The following is a 19,711-nucleotide window of genomic DNA, read 5'->3' as shown; positions in this document are numbered from 1 at the left end:
AGGATGAAAGGATGCCTATTTGTAACTGGAATTCAAAATGCTGTCACTGTCTTAACAATAATGACCAGTAATTTTGCCCTGAAGAAAGCAAACTTTCGACAGTTTTCCCATATGACTGTTTTGTTACTTCTTTAGAACTTAACTTTGGAATGAAAATTGCACATATAAATTAGATCCAGCCACATGTATTGGATTTTTAAGTAACTTTTTAATTTTGAAATAATTTAAGGTAAGAAATTGCAAAAATATCACAGAGTTCCCATATACCCTTTAGCTAGATTTCCCCAGTGTAGCATTTTACATAATCATAGTACGTTACCAAAATCAGGAAACTGACATCACCATGAGGCTATTAACTAAATTACAAATCTTATTTCAATTTCATTGTTCTTTTGTATGTATTAGATTTTTTTTTTTAAAAGATCTTATTTATTCGACAGAGATAGAGACAGCCAGCGAGCAAGAAAGGGAACACAAGCAGGGGGAGTGGGAGAGGAAGAAGCAGGCTCATAGCGGAAGAGCCTGATGTGGGGCTCGATCCCATAACGCCGGGATCACGCCCTGAGCCGAAGGCAGACGCTCAACCACTGTGCCACCCAGGCGCCCCTGTATGTATTAGATTTCATCCAGTCTGACAGCTCCAGCTTTTGATTGGAGTGTTAGGTCCACTCACATTTAATGTTGCTGTAGTCATGGTTGCATTTCCATCTGCCATTTTGCTTTCACTTTTCTCTATGTCTCATTTTGTTGTTGTTCCTGTATTTCCTTGTGTTAAGTAAATAGTTTCCAGTGGACCATTTCAGTTCCTTTGTTGATGTGTTAATTATATTTTTCATTGATTTTTGTAGTGCTTTCTCTCTAGTAATTATTTCTAGATGCACCTTAATTTATTATAATCTACTTTATGCAAATAATAACTTAATTCAAGTCAAATATAGAAACTTTGCTCTACTCTAGTTCCAGTCCTCCTTTATGCAGTTATCATACATATGAAGTCTGTATATGTTATAAGCGCAATAATACAGTGTTGTGACTGCTTTATACATTCAGTGTCCTTTAAAGAAGCTTAGAGAAAAACTACATAGAATATTTTATATCAATTCCCATCTGGTATAGTATCCTTACTCCATTGTAGCCGCATATCTTCCCCCATCTTTTGGACTATTATTTGCATATATATGACATCTTTTTTTTAATTTTTAAAAATGTTTTAAAGATTTTGTGTATTTATTTGTCAGAGAGAAAGACAGGACACAAGCAGGGGAATAGGAGGCAGAGGGAGAAGCAGGCTCTCCATTGAGCAAGGAAGCCAATGCAGGACTCGTTCCCAGGACCCTGGGATCATGACGTGAGCCAAAGGCAGATGCTTAACCGACTGAGCCACCCAGGTGCCCCTGTATATGACATCTGTTAATAAGCCCAACAATACAATTTTATAATTATTATTTTAATGCAATTGACTTCTAAATCAGTAAGAGAAGAAAACAGAGTGCTGTGTTTTCACTATCTTGTCAAATTGTTTATATGATTTACAGGCTCTCAGTTTCTTTGTGTGGATTTGAGTTACTGTCTGGTGCCACTTCTTTCCAACCTAAGTTTTCCTCACTATTTCCGTGAATGCTTCTCTCCCAGCAAAAAATTCTTTCAGGCTTTACTGATGTGGGAGTGTCTTTATTTCTCTTCACTTTGTTGGATATAGTATTCTTGGTTAATAGTTTTGTCCTTTCAGCCTTTCGAATATGTCCTCACGCTGCCTTCAAGCCTCCGTTCTGATGAGAGGTCAGATTTTAATTTTATTGTGGTTACCTTAGACACGATGAACCTTTTTCTCTTGCGACTTCCAAGATTTTGTCTCGGAATCTCCACAGATTGACTTTGTTATGTAAAGGTTTGAATCTCTTTGTATTTATCCAACTTGAAATTGGTTGAGCTTTTTGATATGGTTTTAATCAAAATTGGGGAATTTTCAGCCGTTATTTCTTCAAATATTTTTTCTTCTCTTTTTTTCCTCTCTTCTCCGCTGAGATTCCATTTACATTACAGATTAGTATACTTGATGTTGTCCCCCAGGCTTTAAGGCTTTGTTCATTTTTCTTCCTTCTTTTTCTTTTTCTTTCTGTTCGTCAGATTGAAAAATCTCTCTTCGTGCGTCTTTAAATCCGCTGATCTTTCTGAAAGCTTAAATGGGCTGTTGATCCTGTGTAGTCAATATTTCATTTCAATATGTTTTAACACCATAATTTCCACTTGGTTGTTTTTTCTGATGTCTATACCTCTTTACTGCTATGTTACGGTGTCCTACTTTCCTTTCATTCTTTCTGGTTTCCTTCAGTCCCGTGAGCATGTGTATTACAGATGCTGTGAACTATTGGTCTGTTAGGTTCATAATCTGGAGTCCCCAAGAGATAGTTATTATTGGTTGCTTTTTTCCCCTGTGTCTGGCTTATATTTTCCTGGGTCTGTTTGTTTTGTTTCTATTGTTGAAAACTGAACCTTTCAGATTAGATATTGTAGCAACTACACGATCTCATCCTTCCTCCGGGAAGGTTAGTGTTGCTGTTTCTTTTACTGACTTCTTCAGCTTGTTCTATGGAGTCTTCCCCTCCAGTGTTCAGACTCTGACACTCTAATGTGTCAGCTCAGTTTTCACTTTTCCTTTTTATTTTTATTTTTTAAAGATTTTATTTATTTATTCGACAGAGAGACAGCCAGCGAGAAAGGGAACACAAGCAGGGGGAGTGGGAGAGGAAGAAGCAGGCTCATAGCGGAGGAGCCTGATGTGGGGCTCGATCCCATAACGCCGGGATCACTCCCTGAGCCGAAGGCAGACGCTCAACCGCTGTGCCACCCAGGCGCCCCACTTTTCCTTTTTCTTTTTAAGCCTGGTTTCCTAAGCGCTGCTCCTGGGCCAGCGTAGTTTTGCTCTCGGCCAGCGGTAGCCAAAGGTTTACTTAGACCTCTTGAACAAGTAAATCTACCTTTTGCTGTTTAATCATCGTGTGGCCTGGGGAATACTGGCAAATACAGGGAAATTAGGAGTTCTCCCTGGTTGTTACTTTCTGCATGTGCAAGTCCTCACTTTTAGGGAGTATCTTGCTAAGTCCTCTCTGCTTTCTTCGTAGGAGGTACAGCCTTGCGGGTACACACAGCCTTCCAGGCCAGCAATAAGTGGGCCTGAGCAAGGTGCTCTTTGCTTATCTCCTCCAAATCTTGTTACGAGATTTCCGAATGGTCTGCAGTTTTGTTGCCTGCCCAACCAGCATGGCCTGATGCTAGCATTAAACGTCCCACGTTGTTTGCTACTGTATCTCTGTTGTTTTTGACAACATCTCTGGGCATGGAACTTTCCATGCCTTGTTCCAAATGCAGTTACCTCCTCTCTCCCCCAGACAGAAAGGCAACAGAGCTATAAATCCGCAGGACTGCCCTATCTTCCCAGCTAGAACTTCTGTATACTGAGGAACTGGAGGATGGTAGGAGCAACTTCTTGCTAAAATGTCACAGATTCTCATTGCTCTTACCAAGATTTAATCAGTTTTTTAAAAAAACTGAAGTGTAGTTGATCCACAATGTTACATTAGTTTCAGGCATACAACATAGTGATTCAACAAGCCTGTATGTTATGCGGGGCTCCCCACGAGTGTAGCTACCAGCTGTCACCGTAGAATGCTATTACAATACCATGGACTAGAGATTTACTAGATTTTTAAAAAATAAGGGCTTTTCATGTATTCTGTGTCCTCTGGTTAGTTTCCAGAGCTGTTATTCGTAACTCTGACCAGTTTGATCCGCTTTTTAAAAGTTTCCCAAGTTCCTCATTCTGCCATTTTGGAAGTTGGCACACCTATGTATTAAACTTTAAAGTGAAACTAAAGTGGAGCTTTGGTCAAGGCTCTAAGACGTAAGACCTAAGAGATCAAATACTAAAATAGGTTGTAATACAGCCTGTCCTTTTACGTTTTGAAAACAGCAGGTGGATAAGAACAGTATTTAACTCTAAAATAGCATACTGCCTTCTTCATCGGGATTAAAGCTGAGGAGAGCAGAGATGTGGGGAGGACTCAGAGAGAGTTTTGTGTTGTTTGTTTGTTTGTTTGTTTGTTTGTTTTGGAGAGAACTGCTTGGAGTAGAATCCTTTAGAATCCTTCCTTTGGTGATGAGATCTGGGAGGGATATACTTCCTAACCCGCAAGCAAGAGAGGGGCCTTTAAAGAGACTACTCAGTGGGGCGCCTGGGTGGTTCAGTCGTTAAGCGTCTGCCTTCAGCTCAGGGCCTGATCCCAGGGTCCTGGGATCGAGCCCCGCATCGGGCTCCTTACTCCGCTGGGAGCCTGCTTCTTCCTCTCCCACTCCCCTGCTTGTGTTCCCTCTCTCGCTGGCTGTCTCTCTCTCTGCCAAATTAATAAATAAAATCTTTAAAAAATAAAAAATAAAAATAAATCAAGAGACTGCTCAGAAAGTTTATCAGAGAGTTTAATGTGTGTCTCCTCTATAGGCTGTGTCTAGTCAGACTTGAGAAACATAAAGGGGCAAAGGTAGCAGAATAGTGAGTTTCGTTTGGCAACCAGTTGCATTCTCAGTCTCTTGAAGAAAGGAAACAGTTATGAGTATTCTCTGTGGACTGAAGAGAACCATGGGAAAGGATCTTAAATCCTATACAGGGGTTTTGCCTGGTAGGATGAATGAACCTCAGAAGAAGACTTGTGGACGTACACCACAGGGTGCGTGGGGGCTTAGAAGAAAGTGCAAGTCTCCAGCTACAATGGAGATGCATTGCTACATGCCAGAAAATACAAGGAAGACATCTTGAAAGCAGAGTATCAGAAGAATTCACAAAAGCATCTATTTATGAGAAAAGGAATCAGCTTTAACATATACCACACCCAGAGATCACAAAGCCTGCTTATGATAGTACAATGATGTAGTAAGTTTTTTGCTCCTGTATCTTTGCCAGCCTTCTCCTGCCGTGAGGGGTTAAAAACCAGAGTTCACGAGTTAGAAGGGTTAGACTGTAGACAGAGGTGGAAAGAAGCCAATGGCCTCATCTTTCTCTATAGGCTGTAGTTTAGGGAGGAGAAAAACTTCAACTCTAAATCAAGTTTAATTTTGGATGAATACATGGGCCTAGCATTTTAATTTCTAAGTATAAATATTTAGAAATTATATATATCAGTTTTTAATAGAAACATTCGGAGGCTGACCAAAGTTTCACCAAGGTAGGAGAAGGCATAGCCTTGAATGGGTATAAAGTGCAAAAGAATCTTGCTCTAAGATTAAATGCCATGAGTTATGTTTTACTATCTATTTACCTTTTAATTTCTAAACCTAATAGACATGGACAAGTAGCTATCATACACGCATTTCCTGCTTTGGGTTTTAATATTGGGGGCGCCTCTATCCGGATCTTGCTGCAGGATACAGTAGTAACAGTGGTGGGGAGTACTTAGGAGTTAGGTGGCGAGCACAGTGATTATGAATGGAGTTGCTGGAAATGAGAAGAGGAAGTAAAGTTGCTGACACCAAACTTAGGGCACCAGCAACACGTTTCCTTTAAACATTTTGAGTACTAATCTCTTCTCTTCTGAAATACCAGTTCTGCTTTTTGTAAAAAAGAGAGAGAGAGAGAGAGCATTTCACTTTTGCCTCTCCAGACACTGGAATAGTGCTTGACACACAGGAGTTATGCCTTAAATATTTGTTGAATAAATAGAGAGATATGGTAGTTCACACCCCTGAGTGGACAAGAGTATGACACCATTGAAGAAAAGAAAGAAAACAGTGTGGACATAGCATAGAAAGAACAGGGGAGGGTGGGGGGATAAGACAGAGGAAGTTAATGGAAATCATCTCGATGTCATTAGACCACTAATTTCAAACTTCCATTAGTAGGTCATGAAATCAATTTGGTGGGCTGCTATCAGATTTAAATACATGAAATAGAATGAAGTTTAGGATATACCGTTCTTTGTAAAACTGTCAAATCAAATTTACTTCTATATTTTATTTATATGTGTGTGTGTATACATTTGTGTATTGTGATATCAAAAGCCTACTTTGGTTTGTCATAAATAGGTATGAAAGCCACATAATAGGTATGGAATAGATAGAAAGATTTCTAACTTTAGAATAAAGGAATAGGAAACCACTGGAAATATTTTTATAGAGGCGTGAGTTTCAAGATTCCTTTCCAACTCTAGACATTAACTATAGAGAGTGTTGTTACTTTTTTTTTTTTTTAAGATTTTATTTATTTATTTGACAGAGATAGAGACAGCTAGCAGGAGAGGGAACACAAGCAGGGGGAGTGGGAGAGGAAGAAGCAGCTCATCAGGAGGAGCCTGATGTGGGGCTTGATCCCATAACGCTGGGATCACGACCTGAGCCAAAGGCAGACGCTTAACCGCTGTGCCACCCAGGCGCCCCGAGAGTGTTGTTGCTTTTGTAACATGTGAGCATGAAGTACCAGGCTAGGCTGTAGTTTCTGCCACCCCTATGTTACCTTATGCTTATTGAAGGCAGAAGCCAGGCCTTATTCACCATTGCATTCTCGTGCCTACCAGAGATGAGGTAGATGATCTCTTGTGTAAAGCTACTGTTTGTGAATTGAAAGGCTGTGGAGTAGCAAACACTCCTGTGCCCTGTCACTGTCATTAGTACTGCTTTTAACATGCAAATTTTGGTGAGTATAACTACCATGGTCCTGCTAACCTTTCAAGATTCCGAGAGGGATAGTATCAAGTAAAAAGTCTAGAAGACTAAAGTTTCATATTACACAAATGGTCTGCTTCCAGTACAAAGTGTTTTATAGGTATATTGTAGGTATTTGTTTGTTGAATGGTGACTCCATCAACATGTTCTGATTTTCCGACAATAATTATGGCAAACAGTACATCTTTCAAAGTAAATGTATAGTTATTAGTGGTCAGTCTATGTAATCTTGATCTTTAAAAGGGAACTTGCAACACAAAAGCAATAAAAATGAATATTTCTGTAAAAAGTCAATGAACTCACACAAAAAAAGGATATAAAATATAATATATACCTAAAATGTGGAGAGGGGAGGGTAGGGGAGAGGAAAAGAATGAGTTCAAACTTAAATGACCATCAACTTAATATAGACTGCTATATGCAAAAGAGGTTATATGCAAACCTAATGGTAACCATATATCAAAAACCACTAGTAAACATGCAAAGAATAAAGAGAAAGAAATCCAAATATATCACTAAAGAAAATCAGCAGAACATCAAAAGGAGAAAGGATCGGAGAATATCTTCAGAAACTACAAAACAAGTAATAAAATGGCAATAAATGCATATCTATCAATAATTACTTCGGATGTAAATTGACTAAACACTCCCATTCAAAGACATAAGTTGACAGAATGGATTAAAAAACAAGGCCTATCTATATGCTGCCTACAAGAGACTCATTTTAGACCTAAAGACACCTGCAGATTGAAAGTAAGGGGATGGAGAACCATCTATCATGCAAATGAATATCAAAAAAAAAAAAAAAAAAGGAAGAAAGCAAGCCTGAGTAGCAATATTTGTTTTGGACAAAATAGACTTTAAAACAAAGACTGTAACAAGAGACAGTGAAGGACACTATATAATAATAAAGGGGGCAATCCAACAAGAAGATATAATAATCGTAAATATTTATGCACCCAGCATAGAAGTACCCAAACACTACAACAGTAACAAACCTAAAGGAACTAATCAATAATAATAGGGAACTTTAACACTAACGTCAATGGACAGATCATCTAAACAGAAAATCAATAAGGAAACAATGGCTTTGAATGACACGGGACCAGATGTATTTCACAGATATATTCAGAACATGCCATCCCAAAACAGCAGAATACACATTATTTTCAAGTGCACATGGAATATTCTCCAGAACAGATCACATATTAGCCCACAAAACCAACCTCAACAAATACAATAAGATCAAATTCCTCCATGTATCCTTTCTTTTCTTTTTTTTTTTTTTTTTAAGATTTTATTTATTTATTTGACAGAGAGAGAAACAGCCAGCGAGAGAGGGAACACAAGCAGGGGGAGTGGGAGAGGAAGAAGCAGGCTCACAGCAGAAGAGCCCGATGTGGGGCTCGATCCCAGAATGCCAGGATCACGCCCTGAGCCGAAGGCAGACGCTTAACGACTGCGCCACCCAGGCGCCCCTCCATGTATCTTTTCTGACCACAGCATGGATGAAACTAGAAAACAACCACAAGAAAAAGTCTGAAAAGGCTACAAATACATGGAGGTTAAATAACATGCTACTAAACAATGAATGGCTCAACCAGGAAACAAAAGAAGAAATTCAAAAAGTACATGGAAACAAATGAAAATGAAAACACAATGATCCAAAACCTTTGGGATGCAGCAAAAGTGGGTCTAACAACCAATACAGGCCTACCTCAGGAAGCAAGAAAAATCTCAAACAACCTTACGTTGCACCTAAAGAAGCTAGAAAAAGAATGACAAACATTACCTAAAACCAACAGAAGGAAGGACTTAATAAAGATTAGAGCAGAGATAAATGATGTAGAATCTAAAAAAGCAATAGAACAGATCTGTGAAACCAGGAGCTGGTTCTCTGAAAGAATCAATAAAATTGATAAACCTCTAGCCAGACTTATCAAGGAAAAAAAGAGAAAGGAGTCAAATAAATAAGAGAGGAGAAATAGCCAACACCACAGAAATATAAACAATTATAAGAGACGATCATGAGAAACTATATGCCAACAAATTGGACTACCTAGAAGAAGTGGATAAGTTCCTAGAAACATATTAATTACCAAAACTGAACCAGGAAGAAATAGAAAATTTGAAAAGACTGATAACCAGCAAGGAACTGAATCAGTAATCAGAAATCTCCCAGCAAACAAAAGTCTAGGATCAGATGGCTTCAAAGGCAAATTTTACTGAATTTTTTACCAAACTTTTAAAGAAGAGTTAATACCTATTCTCAAACTTTTCCAAAAAATAGAAGAGGAAGGGAAACTTCCAAATTCGTTCTATGAGGCCAACATTATCCTGATACCAAAACCAGATAGATACCACTTTTTTAATACAGGGAAATATCCCTGATGAGCATAGATGCAAAAATCCTCAACAAAACACTAACAACTGAATCCAACAGTACATTAAAAAAATCATTTACCACATCAAGTGGGATTCATTCCTGGGTTGCAACATGGTTCAATATTCTCAAATCAATCAATGATTGGTCACATCAATAAGAGAAAGGATAAGAACCATATGATCTTTTCAATAGACAAAGAAAATATACTTGACAAAGTACAACATCCATTCATGATAAAAACTCTCAACAAAGTAGGTTTAGAGGGAGCATATCTCAACATAATGAAGGCCATATATGAAAAACCCACAGCTAACATCATCCCTAATGGGGAAAAACTAAGAGGTTTGTTGTTGCTGTTGTTGTTTTTAAGAGCTTTTCCCCAAAAGTCAAGAACAACAGGATGTCCGCTCTCACCACTTTTATTCAACATAGCACTGGAAGTCCTAGCCTCACCAATCAGACTACAAAAAGAAATGCATCCAAATCAGTAAGGAAGAAGTCAAACTTTCACTATTTGCAGATGACATGATACTTTATATACAAAACCCAAAAGACTCGCCCAACTGCTAGAACTGATAAATGAACTCAGTAAAGTCACAAGATACAAAATCAATGTGTAGAAATCTGTTGCAGTTCTATACACCAATAATGAAGGAGCATAAAGAGAGATCAAGAAATCAATCCCATTTACAATTGCACCAAAAACCATAAGATAGCTAGGAATAAACCTGTCTAAAGAGTTGAAAGGTCTGTACTCTGAAAACAATAAAACACTGATGAAAGGAATTGAAGATGATACAAAGCAATGGAGAGACATTCCATGCTCATGGATTATTAGAAGAACAAATATTCTTAAAATGTCTATGCTACCCAGAACAATCTACACATTTAATGCAATCTTTATCAAAATACCAACAGCATTTTTCACAAAACTAGAACAAACAATTCTAAAATGTATATGGAACCCAAATAGCCAAAGCAACCTTGAAAAAGAAAAGAAGAGCTGAAGGCATCACAATTCCAGACTTCAAGTTTTATTACAAAGCTGTAGTGATCAAAACAGTATGGTACGGGCACAAAACACACACAGACCAATGGAACAGAGTAGAAAACCCACAACTATATGAAATAAACCTACAACTATATGGTCAGTCCTTGACAAAGCAGGAAAGAATATCTCATGGGAAAAGGACAGTTTTTTCAACAAATGGTGTTGGAAAAACTGGACAGCTATATAAAAAAGAATGAAACTGGACCACCTTCTTACACCAGACACAAAAATAAATTCAAAATGGATTAAGGACCTAAATGTGAGAACCTGAAACCATAAAAGTCCTAGAGAAGAACACAAGCAGTAACCTCTTTGACCTCAGCTGTAACAACTTCTTTCTAGATATGTCTCCCGAGGCAAGGGAAACAAAAGCGAAAATAAATTCTTAGGACTACGTCAAAATAAAACCTTCTGCACAGCTAAGCAAACAACCAACAAAACTAAAAAGCAACCTACAGAATGAGAGAAGATATGTGCAAATGACATATCCTATAAAGGGTTAGTATCCAAAATATATAAAGAACTTCTTGGGGTGCCTGGGTGGCTCAATTGGTTAAGCATCTGACTCTTGATTTGGGCTCAAGTCATGATCTCAGTGTCATGAGATGGAGCCCCACTTTGGGCTCTGCTCTGTGCGTGGAGCCTGCTTAAGATTCTCTTTCTCCCTGTCCCTCTGCTCCCTACCCCCATCCTGCTCCCACTCTCTCTCTAAAAAATAAAGAACTTCTAAAAATCAGCACCCAAAAAACAATCCGATTTTAAAATGGGCAGAAGACATGAACAGGCATTTCTCCAAAGAAGGCATCCAGATGCCAAGAGACACTTGAAAAGATGTCCTTCATCTCTTACCATCAGGGAAACGCAAATCAAAACTACAATGAGATATCATCTCATACCCGTCAAAATGGCTAAGATAACCACAAGAAACAACAGGTGTTGGCGAGGATGTGGAGAAAAAGCAACCTTCTTGAACTGTTCATGGGAATGCAGACTGGGGCAGCAACTGTGAAAAACAGTATGGAGTTTCCTCAAAAAGTTAGAAATAGAACTACCCTGTGATCCAGCAATGGCACTACAAGGTATTTACCCAGAAGATACAAAAACACTAATTCGGAGGGATGTATGCACCCCTATGTTTATTGCAGCATTATTTACAATAGCCAAGATTTGGAAGCAGTCCAAGTGTCTATCAATTGATGAATGGATAAAGAAGGTATGATATATATATGATATATATATATATATATGTATATATGTATACATACATTCAGTATATGTATACAAAATGAAGTGTTATTCAGCCATAAAAAGAATAAAATCTTGCCATTTGCAACAACATGGATGGAACTAGAGGGTATAATGCTAATAAGTGAAATAAGTCAGTCAGAGAAGAAAAATACCATATGATTTCACTCATATATGGAATTTAAGAAACAAAACAAATGAGTAAAGGGGAGAGAGAGAGAGAAACAAACCAAGAAACACTCTTAACTATAGAAAACAAACTGATGGTCACCAGAGGGGGGGGCATGAAAGAGGTGCTGGGGATTAAGGAGGCACTTGTCATTATGAGGACTGGGTCATGTATGGAATTGTTGAATCACTCTATTGTAAACCCGAAACTAATAAAATACTGCATGTTAACTAACTGGAATTAAAATAAAACTTAAATTTTTTTTTTTAAAAGGAAGCTTGCATGCATTGAGTATTTACTATGTGATAGGCACCTTTCACCATGATTAATTCATTAGTCCTCACTACAACATTAAAGGTAGTACTATTTCCATTTATGGTAGAATACACTGGGTCTTAAAATGTGAAACTGGAGTTTGAATCAAGGTCTTTCTAATCCCTTATCCAGTGTTGTTTTTACCAAATTATGCTGCTTCAATGAAGAAAATAATATGATTTTTCCCTTAGGCATTGAATCCCTGATAGTAGTACCCTCCTGGCATTGCTGTGCAACTGTATGGACTTTTCAGCTTCTAGAAAAGGAACATAATTCTCAGGGAGTACCATTGCTGCAGCAACATAAAGCCTTCGTGTTCTTGGGTCCAGGAGCTTCACGTGGCCTATCATGTACTCGAAAGAAGAATCCTATTAAGAAATGGCTTCACTAAGTGGTGCCTGGGTGGCTCAGTTGGCTGAGTGTCTGCCTTCAGCTCAGGTCATGATCTCAGGGTCTCAGGATCGAGTTCCACATCGGGCTCCTTGCTCAGTGGGGAGTCTGCTTCTCCCTCTGCCTTGCTCATGGTCTCTCTCTCTCTCTATCTCCCTCTCTCTCAAATAAATAAATTTGTTTTAAAATTAAAAAAAAGAAATTGCTTCATTTCTAAGGGGTAATGATGTAGAGGAAATATAGATTGTTTCATCTTGATGAAAATGTACTGTTTGAAGATAGAAATCAACTTCCAGGAGCTTACAAAGTGATTGAAATAAATAGATGTTGTATTTTAAAAAGTTTTTTTCTCTGGTAAAAATAATGAGTCTTGATGAACCAGGACAAGGAAGAAAGGAGATTTTCATTTTATATAATTCTTAAATAGGGGACTATGAGCGATTTTTATCTTTCTTATAATATTGGTTCATATTTTTCACATTACAAAGTAATGAAGTGTAAAATATTTGCAAGAGACACATCCGAAAAAGGACCGTTAATCCGAAATATACAAAGAACTCCTAAAACTTAACAATAAAAAAAAAAACCCACCTGCTTTTTTAAATGAGCAAAGGACCTTAACAGAACCTTCACCAAAGAAGATATCTGGATGGCAAGCAAACATATGAAAAGAAGTTCACATCATATGTCATCAGGGAAATGAAAACTAAAACAACAGGGAGGCAGCACTGTACAGCTGTTAGAATGGCCCAAATCTACAACACTGACAACATGCAGTGTGGGTGAAGATGTGAGCAACACAAGTGTTAAATATTGCCAGTGGGAATGCAAAATGGTACAGCAACTTTGGAAGATAGTTTGGTGGTTTCTTTTCAACCTAAACATATTCTTACTGTATGATCCAGCATTCATGCCCCTTGATATTTACCCAAAGGAAATGAGATCTTATGCCCACACAAAAAGGTGTACATAGATGTTTATAGCAGCTTCATTCACAATTGCTAAAATTTGGAAGCATCCAAGATGCCCTTCAGTAGGTGAATGGATAAATCAGCTGTGGTCCATCCGGGCCAGGTAATAGTATGTAGGTCTAAAAAGAAATGAGTTCTCAAGCCAAGAAAAGACATGGAGAAAACTTACTAAATGCATATTACTAAGTTAAAGAAGCTCATCTGAAAATGCTATGTACTATATGATTTCCAACTATGTGACGTTCTGTAAAAGGCAAAACCATGGAGACAGTAGAAAGATAGGTGGTTGCCAGGGGTTGAGACATAGGGAGAGATGAATAGGCAAAACAAAGAGGATTTTTAAGGTGTGAAAATATTCTTATGATAGCATAATAATGGGTACATGTCATTATACATTTGTCAAAACCCATAGAATATAGAACATGAAGAGTGAACCCTAAGGTAGACTATGGTCTCTGGATGATGATGATGTGTCAATGTCGGTTTATCAATTGTAACAAATGTCCCACTGTGGTAGGGGATGTGGGAATGAGGGGAGAGGCACTCTGCATGTGTGAGGATAGAGAGTATGTGGGGAAATCTCTGTTTACCCTTTCCCTACCTTCTCAGTTTTGCTAGGAACTTAAAACTCCTCTAAAAAAATCAAGTCTTTGAAAATAAATAAAATGAATGAATGAATAAATAAATAAATACTATTCTTTTTGCTAAAAAAATGACAAAGGAAGTGAGTTTAAAAATTCAAGGGTACCTCGTGAGATCCCATTTGTGTCAAAAAATTCAAATCCTTTCTTTTCCTTTTTACTCTAAATATATGACTATGCATTGGATAGTCCGGAAGGATACACATCGAAATAAAATCGTGATTACGCTTTATTCTTTATTCGCTTCTGTAGTTCATATTTCTAAAATTGAGCGTGAATTATTTTTTGTAATTTTTAAAATGTGATGCTTAAAAAAAAACTTTAAAATTTTTATATTTTATTCTGAAATAAAAACATATTTTAGACTTTACATATTAATCATAAATAATAAAGGTATTTGAGAAGATGTTCCAAATTATATGTGACATATAGAATACTAATATATAAGTATATGTTGTTTACAGTCTCGAGGGGAAAAAAATCTATGATAGAGGAAGAGATGTTCATTGAATAGTTTATTTGATTTTAAATAACATGGAGTAATTATAAGAAAGCAAAGTATAGAACGTATTTTTTCATTATCATATTTTTCATTCATTTTTATTTAACTGCTTCCAAATTAAACTGGTATTTTAGAATGAATAAACTTTTTTTTTAATACCCGCACTGAAGTTGAAATTAAACATGAACATATCTTTAAAGTTTTTAAGAAATAGCTAAGGTAAAAAAATGTTACTTTCTTATCATGAACTTGTGTAACACTAGCCCAATTGAGAAAACAAAACAGTGGCGTGTGGCTTTTTAATTATAAACAGTACAAACATAGTTTTAATTTTTCGTAAGTTCAATGACCTTCTCATAAGATACTTGGCAAATGCAAACAAAAAAAAAATTCTGGAGTTTCCTAATAATTACTGACAGAATAAATTTGAACAAATAAATATGGAAATTAAACAGTACTATCAAAATATGTTTACCCTTTCCCTAAGTTATACGTGTACCCTCGGTCTTATAAACAACTGGAAACTCAGTCTATCTGGTCCCCTTGGGTGGACTTTGACTTCCTAAGGTTCGTATTCATCATGATTTAAATCTTGGAACTGCATCCAAGAGGAAGCTTAACAATAGCAATTGTTTATTTTGTAGGTTTTAAAGAAGCTAGAGTGCCAGAGAAGACCTTTGAAGTGTGAAGAGATTTCCTGTAATTGAAACCAAAATGTCATTTATAGATCCGTATCAGCACATTATAGTAAGTCATTTACTGTTTATGTATCCTTTCTGGGAGGGCAACAGATACATTTGTGTGCATGAGTCTTGTTGGCATTGGCTAATAAAGTAAAAGTTTATGACAAATCCAGAACAGAGGTACTTGGAGGGGGAAAAAATACCAAAACATGTGTAACAGTACAGAACTTTCATGGAACAATAAAAAATGTAGTTGCCACTTAGCAATTAGCAGTCTGTGTAAGTTCTACCGCTCACATGAATTGGTGGAGAGAAGGCAAAAGAATTCTTAAATTGAAGGCTATGTTTGGGTATGGGTCGCCAGGGTAAAGCATTCTGTAAACTTGCCCTTCGGTGTGCTCAAACCAGTTCTTCTACAGGTGGTTCATTTATAGTAGAGTGATCCCAAATTTTCGTATGTATTTTTCCAAACTCAGGTGGAAGCATACACCCTCTCTTCTGATTGAAAAAAACAGGATTTCTTTGCTGAATTCCACACCTGAGATCCAGTTAGGTTTATATGGACTAGAAATCGTTTTTATGGACACTAAGGAATAATCCAGAGCCTTATTGTTACTTAAAATGAAACACTTGTTCCCTTACCCTACATCCTTCTCTAGCTACCATCCTCGCTCTTTCCCTGCCTGGAGAGCAAGGATTAACACATTACAAGTGTTTTCTAGTGCCTTCTTCCCCTCTATTCACAACTCGAATCATTAAAACTTGGACTCAGCTTTCCCACTTCACAAAAAAGCCTCTCAAGGGCTTCTTTTGGTGCTGAATTCAATCAACTCTTCAGTAGCCCTCATCCTCCCCCAACCCCACTGGTCTTTCTCTTCTTAAAACTCTTCTTGATGGGGTGCCTGGGTGGCTCAGTTGGGGTGCCTGGGTGGCTCAATTGGTTAAGCGGCTGCCTTCAGCCTAGGTCATGATCCGAGAGTCCCTGCTCGTATGGGAGCCTTCTTCTCCCTCTCCCCCTGCCCCCCGCTTTTGCTCTCTGTCTCTCAAATAAATAAATAAACTCTTAAAAAAAAAAAAAACTCTTCTCGATTTTTCTGTGGTTCTGTTTCAGATTTCTCTGTTCTGTTTCATATTTTCTTGCAATTGGCTCCTTCTCAGTTTTCTTCGCAAGCTGCTCTTCCTGCTGGACTCTTTTTTTTTTTTTGTCTTTAATCGAGGTATAGCATATATAAAGTGCATAAATCTTAATCGTTCAGCTTGATGGATATTAACCTATGTTTTCCTCTCATGAAACCGTCATCCAAATAAAAATACACAGCATTAAAAGTATTGCAGAAGAGTTGCTCCTGTCATTTCCGGTCAATAAACTCCACAAAGGTAACCAACATTTGACTTCTATTACTGTAGGTAAATGTGGCCTGTTCTTGACCTTCGTATAGATACCTGCCTTCAGCATTACATCTGTGAGATTCATTCATGTTGTTGTAAAGCAGCAGAATTGCACACTTTTACACTGCCATGTAGCATTCCCTTATCTGAATATACTACGAACTCTCTAGTCCCCCGATAACTCTCCTCTCACTGAATGGCAATGGCACCTCTACCGTAAAGCCTTATGTGTGTGGTTGATTTGCATGCTCTTCTATTGGTCTGTTAGGCTTTGTTGTATAATGCCAGTTGTACGTCTATCTTAATTTCTTTTTTTTTTTTTTAAGATTTATTTATATTTGTCAGGGAGAGAGAGCGCACAAGCAGGGGGAGCAGCAGGCAGAGGGAGAAGCAGGCACCCCGCTGAGCAAGGAGCCCGATGCGGGACTGTCCCCACCTGAGCCAAAGGCAGATGCTTAACCAACTGAACCACCCAGGTGTCCCATCTTAATTTCTGTAGCTTTGAAATGTATCTTATGTATGGTAGTGTAAAATCCTCCAGCTTTTTCTTCTTCAAGATTGTCTTGACTGTTTTCAGTCTTCTGCATTTCCATATAAATTTTGCAATCAGTTTGTCAATTTGCACAAACACACATATACATAAAACTGCTGGAATTTTTATTGGCTCTGTAATGATTTTATAGACCAATTAAGGAAGAGATGATATGATAATGATATTGAATCTTCCCACCCATTAATAACCCATTTATTTAGATTATCTTTAATTCTCTCAGGAGTGTATTATTGACTTCAATAAGAAATCTTTTATAGTATTCCCCCCTTACCTGTGGTTTCAGTGACCTGTGGTGACTTTAGACAGAAGCAGATGATCCTCCTTCTGATGTATCATCAGAAGGACAGTAGTAACCTAATGCTACGTCACTAAGCCTGTGTCGTTCATTCACTTCATCTCATCACCTAGGCATTTTATCATTTCATATCATCACAAGAAGGGGGGTGAGTACAATACAAGATACTTTGAGAGAGAGAGCACATTCACATAACTTTTATTGTAGTGTATTGTTATAGTTGTTCTATTTTATTATTAGTTATTGTTAATATCTTACTGTGTCTAATCCATAAACTAAACTTTATCAAAGGTATGTATGTACAGGAAAAAATAGCATATAGGGAGTTCGTACTATCCACAGTTTCAGGCATCCATGGTAGGGCAGCTGGGAGGTTGCTTGGAATGTAGCCCCTGCGGCTAAAGAGGGATTACTATACATCTTTTCTTAGATGTATTTCTTGATAGTTGATATTTTAGTGTCATTATTTGTAAATTTTATTTTCCAATTAGTTTTTGCATTTAGATCAAGATACAATTGATCTTTGTATATTTAGTAAACTTACTGAATTTCTTTATTAATTTTAACAGTTTGTAGGTTCTTTTGGATTTTCAGCTTACACATTCATGTATCTGTGAATAATGCCAATTTTACTTCCTCCTTTTAAATTTTTAAATATTTATCCTTAGAGCTTTATTAATTGTAGACCATCTACTTTAGATAAAGCACATAGGTTTGGAAATGTCACATTTTCATAATTGCTCAATGAAAAATATTTTCTAACTTTTTCTAATTCAGTCCCTGAACTGAGCTTTGACTCATGGGTACTTAGACATGTGTATATTAATTTTCAAACAGTTGTCTTTGTCTTTGATTTCTAATCTAATTCTACTATGTTCAGAGAACATACTCTGCATGATTTTTTGTTTTTTGCAATATGTTTATACATGATTATGGGCAAGCATATTTTCTATTTTGGTAAATGTTGCATATACAACAGTATGTTTCCATTTTCAACTTTTGCTTTATGAATTTTGAAGAAATGTTATTAGTGCATATAACTTCTGGATGTATATATTTCTCTAATTGATGTTTTGTCACTGTAAGTCCTTTTTAAATCTCTAATAATAACTTTGTTCTAAATTTTACTTTGTCTTTTATTAATTTGACCTCTTCTAGTTTCTTTGATTAGTGTATGTGTCGTTTTATGTTCAATTTATGTTTTTCCTTATATTTAAAGTGTGTTTTTTGTGAAAAGCATATAATCAGGGGTGCCTGGGTGGCTCAGTCAGTTAAGTGTGTGCCTTCAGCTCAGGTCATGATGGGATCGAGCCCAGCACTGGGCTCCTTGCTCAGCAGGAGTCTGCTTCTCCCTCTTCCAACCCCCTCCCCCGCTCATGCTTGTGCTTTCTCTCTCTCAAATAAATAAACTAAAAAATCTTAAAAAAAAAAAAAAAAAAAAAAGGCAGGGGCGCCTGGGTGGCTCAGTCAAACGTCTGCCTTCGGCTGAGGTCATGATCCCAGAGTCCTGGGATGAGCCCCACATGGGGCTCCCTGCTTGTCAGGGAGCCTGCTTCTTCTTCTCCCTCTGCTGCTCCCCTGCTTGTATTTACTCTCTCTCTCTCTGTCAAATAAATAAATAAAATCTTTTTTTAAAAAGCATATAATCAGGGTTGAAAATTAGATATCTTTGTTTTCTTTTTTTTTTTTAATTTTATTTATTTGACAGAGAGAGAGACAGGCAGCGAGAGAGGGAACACAAGCAGGGGGAGTGAGAGAGGAAGAAGCAGGCTCCCAGCAGAGGAGCCTGATGTGGGACTCGATCCCAGAACGCCGGGATCATGCCCTGAGCCGAAGGCAGACGCTTAACGAATGTGCCACCCAGGCGCCCCAAGATATCTTTGTTTTCTGAAACAATATCCTACTTTCCACAATTATGGTTTTCTATAGATGCATTTAAACAATGAAAATATTGTTTTTTCATATTAATGAAGTTTCTGTATATATGTGCAGATTAATTTTTTCTCACCCCACCAGTAATTCCTATAACTCTCAGAGAATTTAATCAAAGTGTTCATTCTTAAACTTTTACATGAAATTTGGCACTGGGAACTGAAAAGGGAAGATAAGGTAAAGGTCTATACCCCTGAGCTTAAGACAAAGACCAACAATAATTCTGAGCACTAACATTTGGACTTTCATTCTACTTTTAAACCTATTTTAATTTTCTTTTTTCTGAGCACTTATCATTATTTATTGAATGCCCATTTGTACCACTCCCTGTAGGTTGTCAGTAGGTACTCAGGATGCAAAAGTGAATCAGACAGAGTCCCTGAACTGAGTTTATGCTTAGCAGACAAACGATTTATTCACACACTAGTAACCATAATGTTTAGAAAGAGCTCTGGTATGAGACAATGAAGATTACTCTGGG

General features: G+C 37.4%; 1 protein-coding gene across 3 annotated transcripts in view; it reads left to right on the top strand.

Moving 5' to 3' along the window:
• PLA2G4A (phospholipase A2 group IVA) overlaps positions 1–19,711 on the top strand; it is a 153,444-nt gene that overhangs the window by 16,726 nt on the left and 117,007 nt on the right. For all 3 annotated transcript variants that reach the window (XM_008696933.2, XM_040636272.1, XM_040636274.1), the window contains one exon: positions 15,023–15,125. In XM_008696933.2, the coding sequence (XP_008695155.1) occupies positions 15,093–15,125 (33 nt within the window). In that variant the 5' untranslated portion in view covers positions 15,023–15,092. The remainder of the gene's footprint in view (positions 1–15,022; positions 15,126–19,711) is intronic.

This window comes from Ursus maritimus, unplaced genomic scaffold (genome assembly GCF_017311325.1).
Source record: "Ursus maritimus isolate PB19 unplaced genomic scaffold, ASM1731132v1 scaffold_2, whole genome shotgun sequence".
In the NCBI taxonomy this organism is placed as follows: Eukaryota; Metazoa; Chordata; class Mammalia; order Carnivora; family Ursidae; genus Ursus; species Ursus maritimus.
This window is presented reverse-complemented; position numbering and strand designations above follow the sequence as displayed.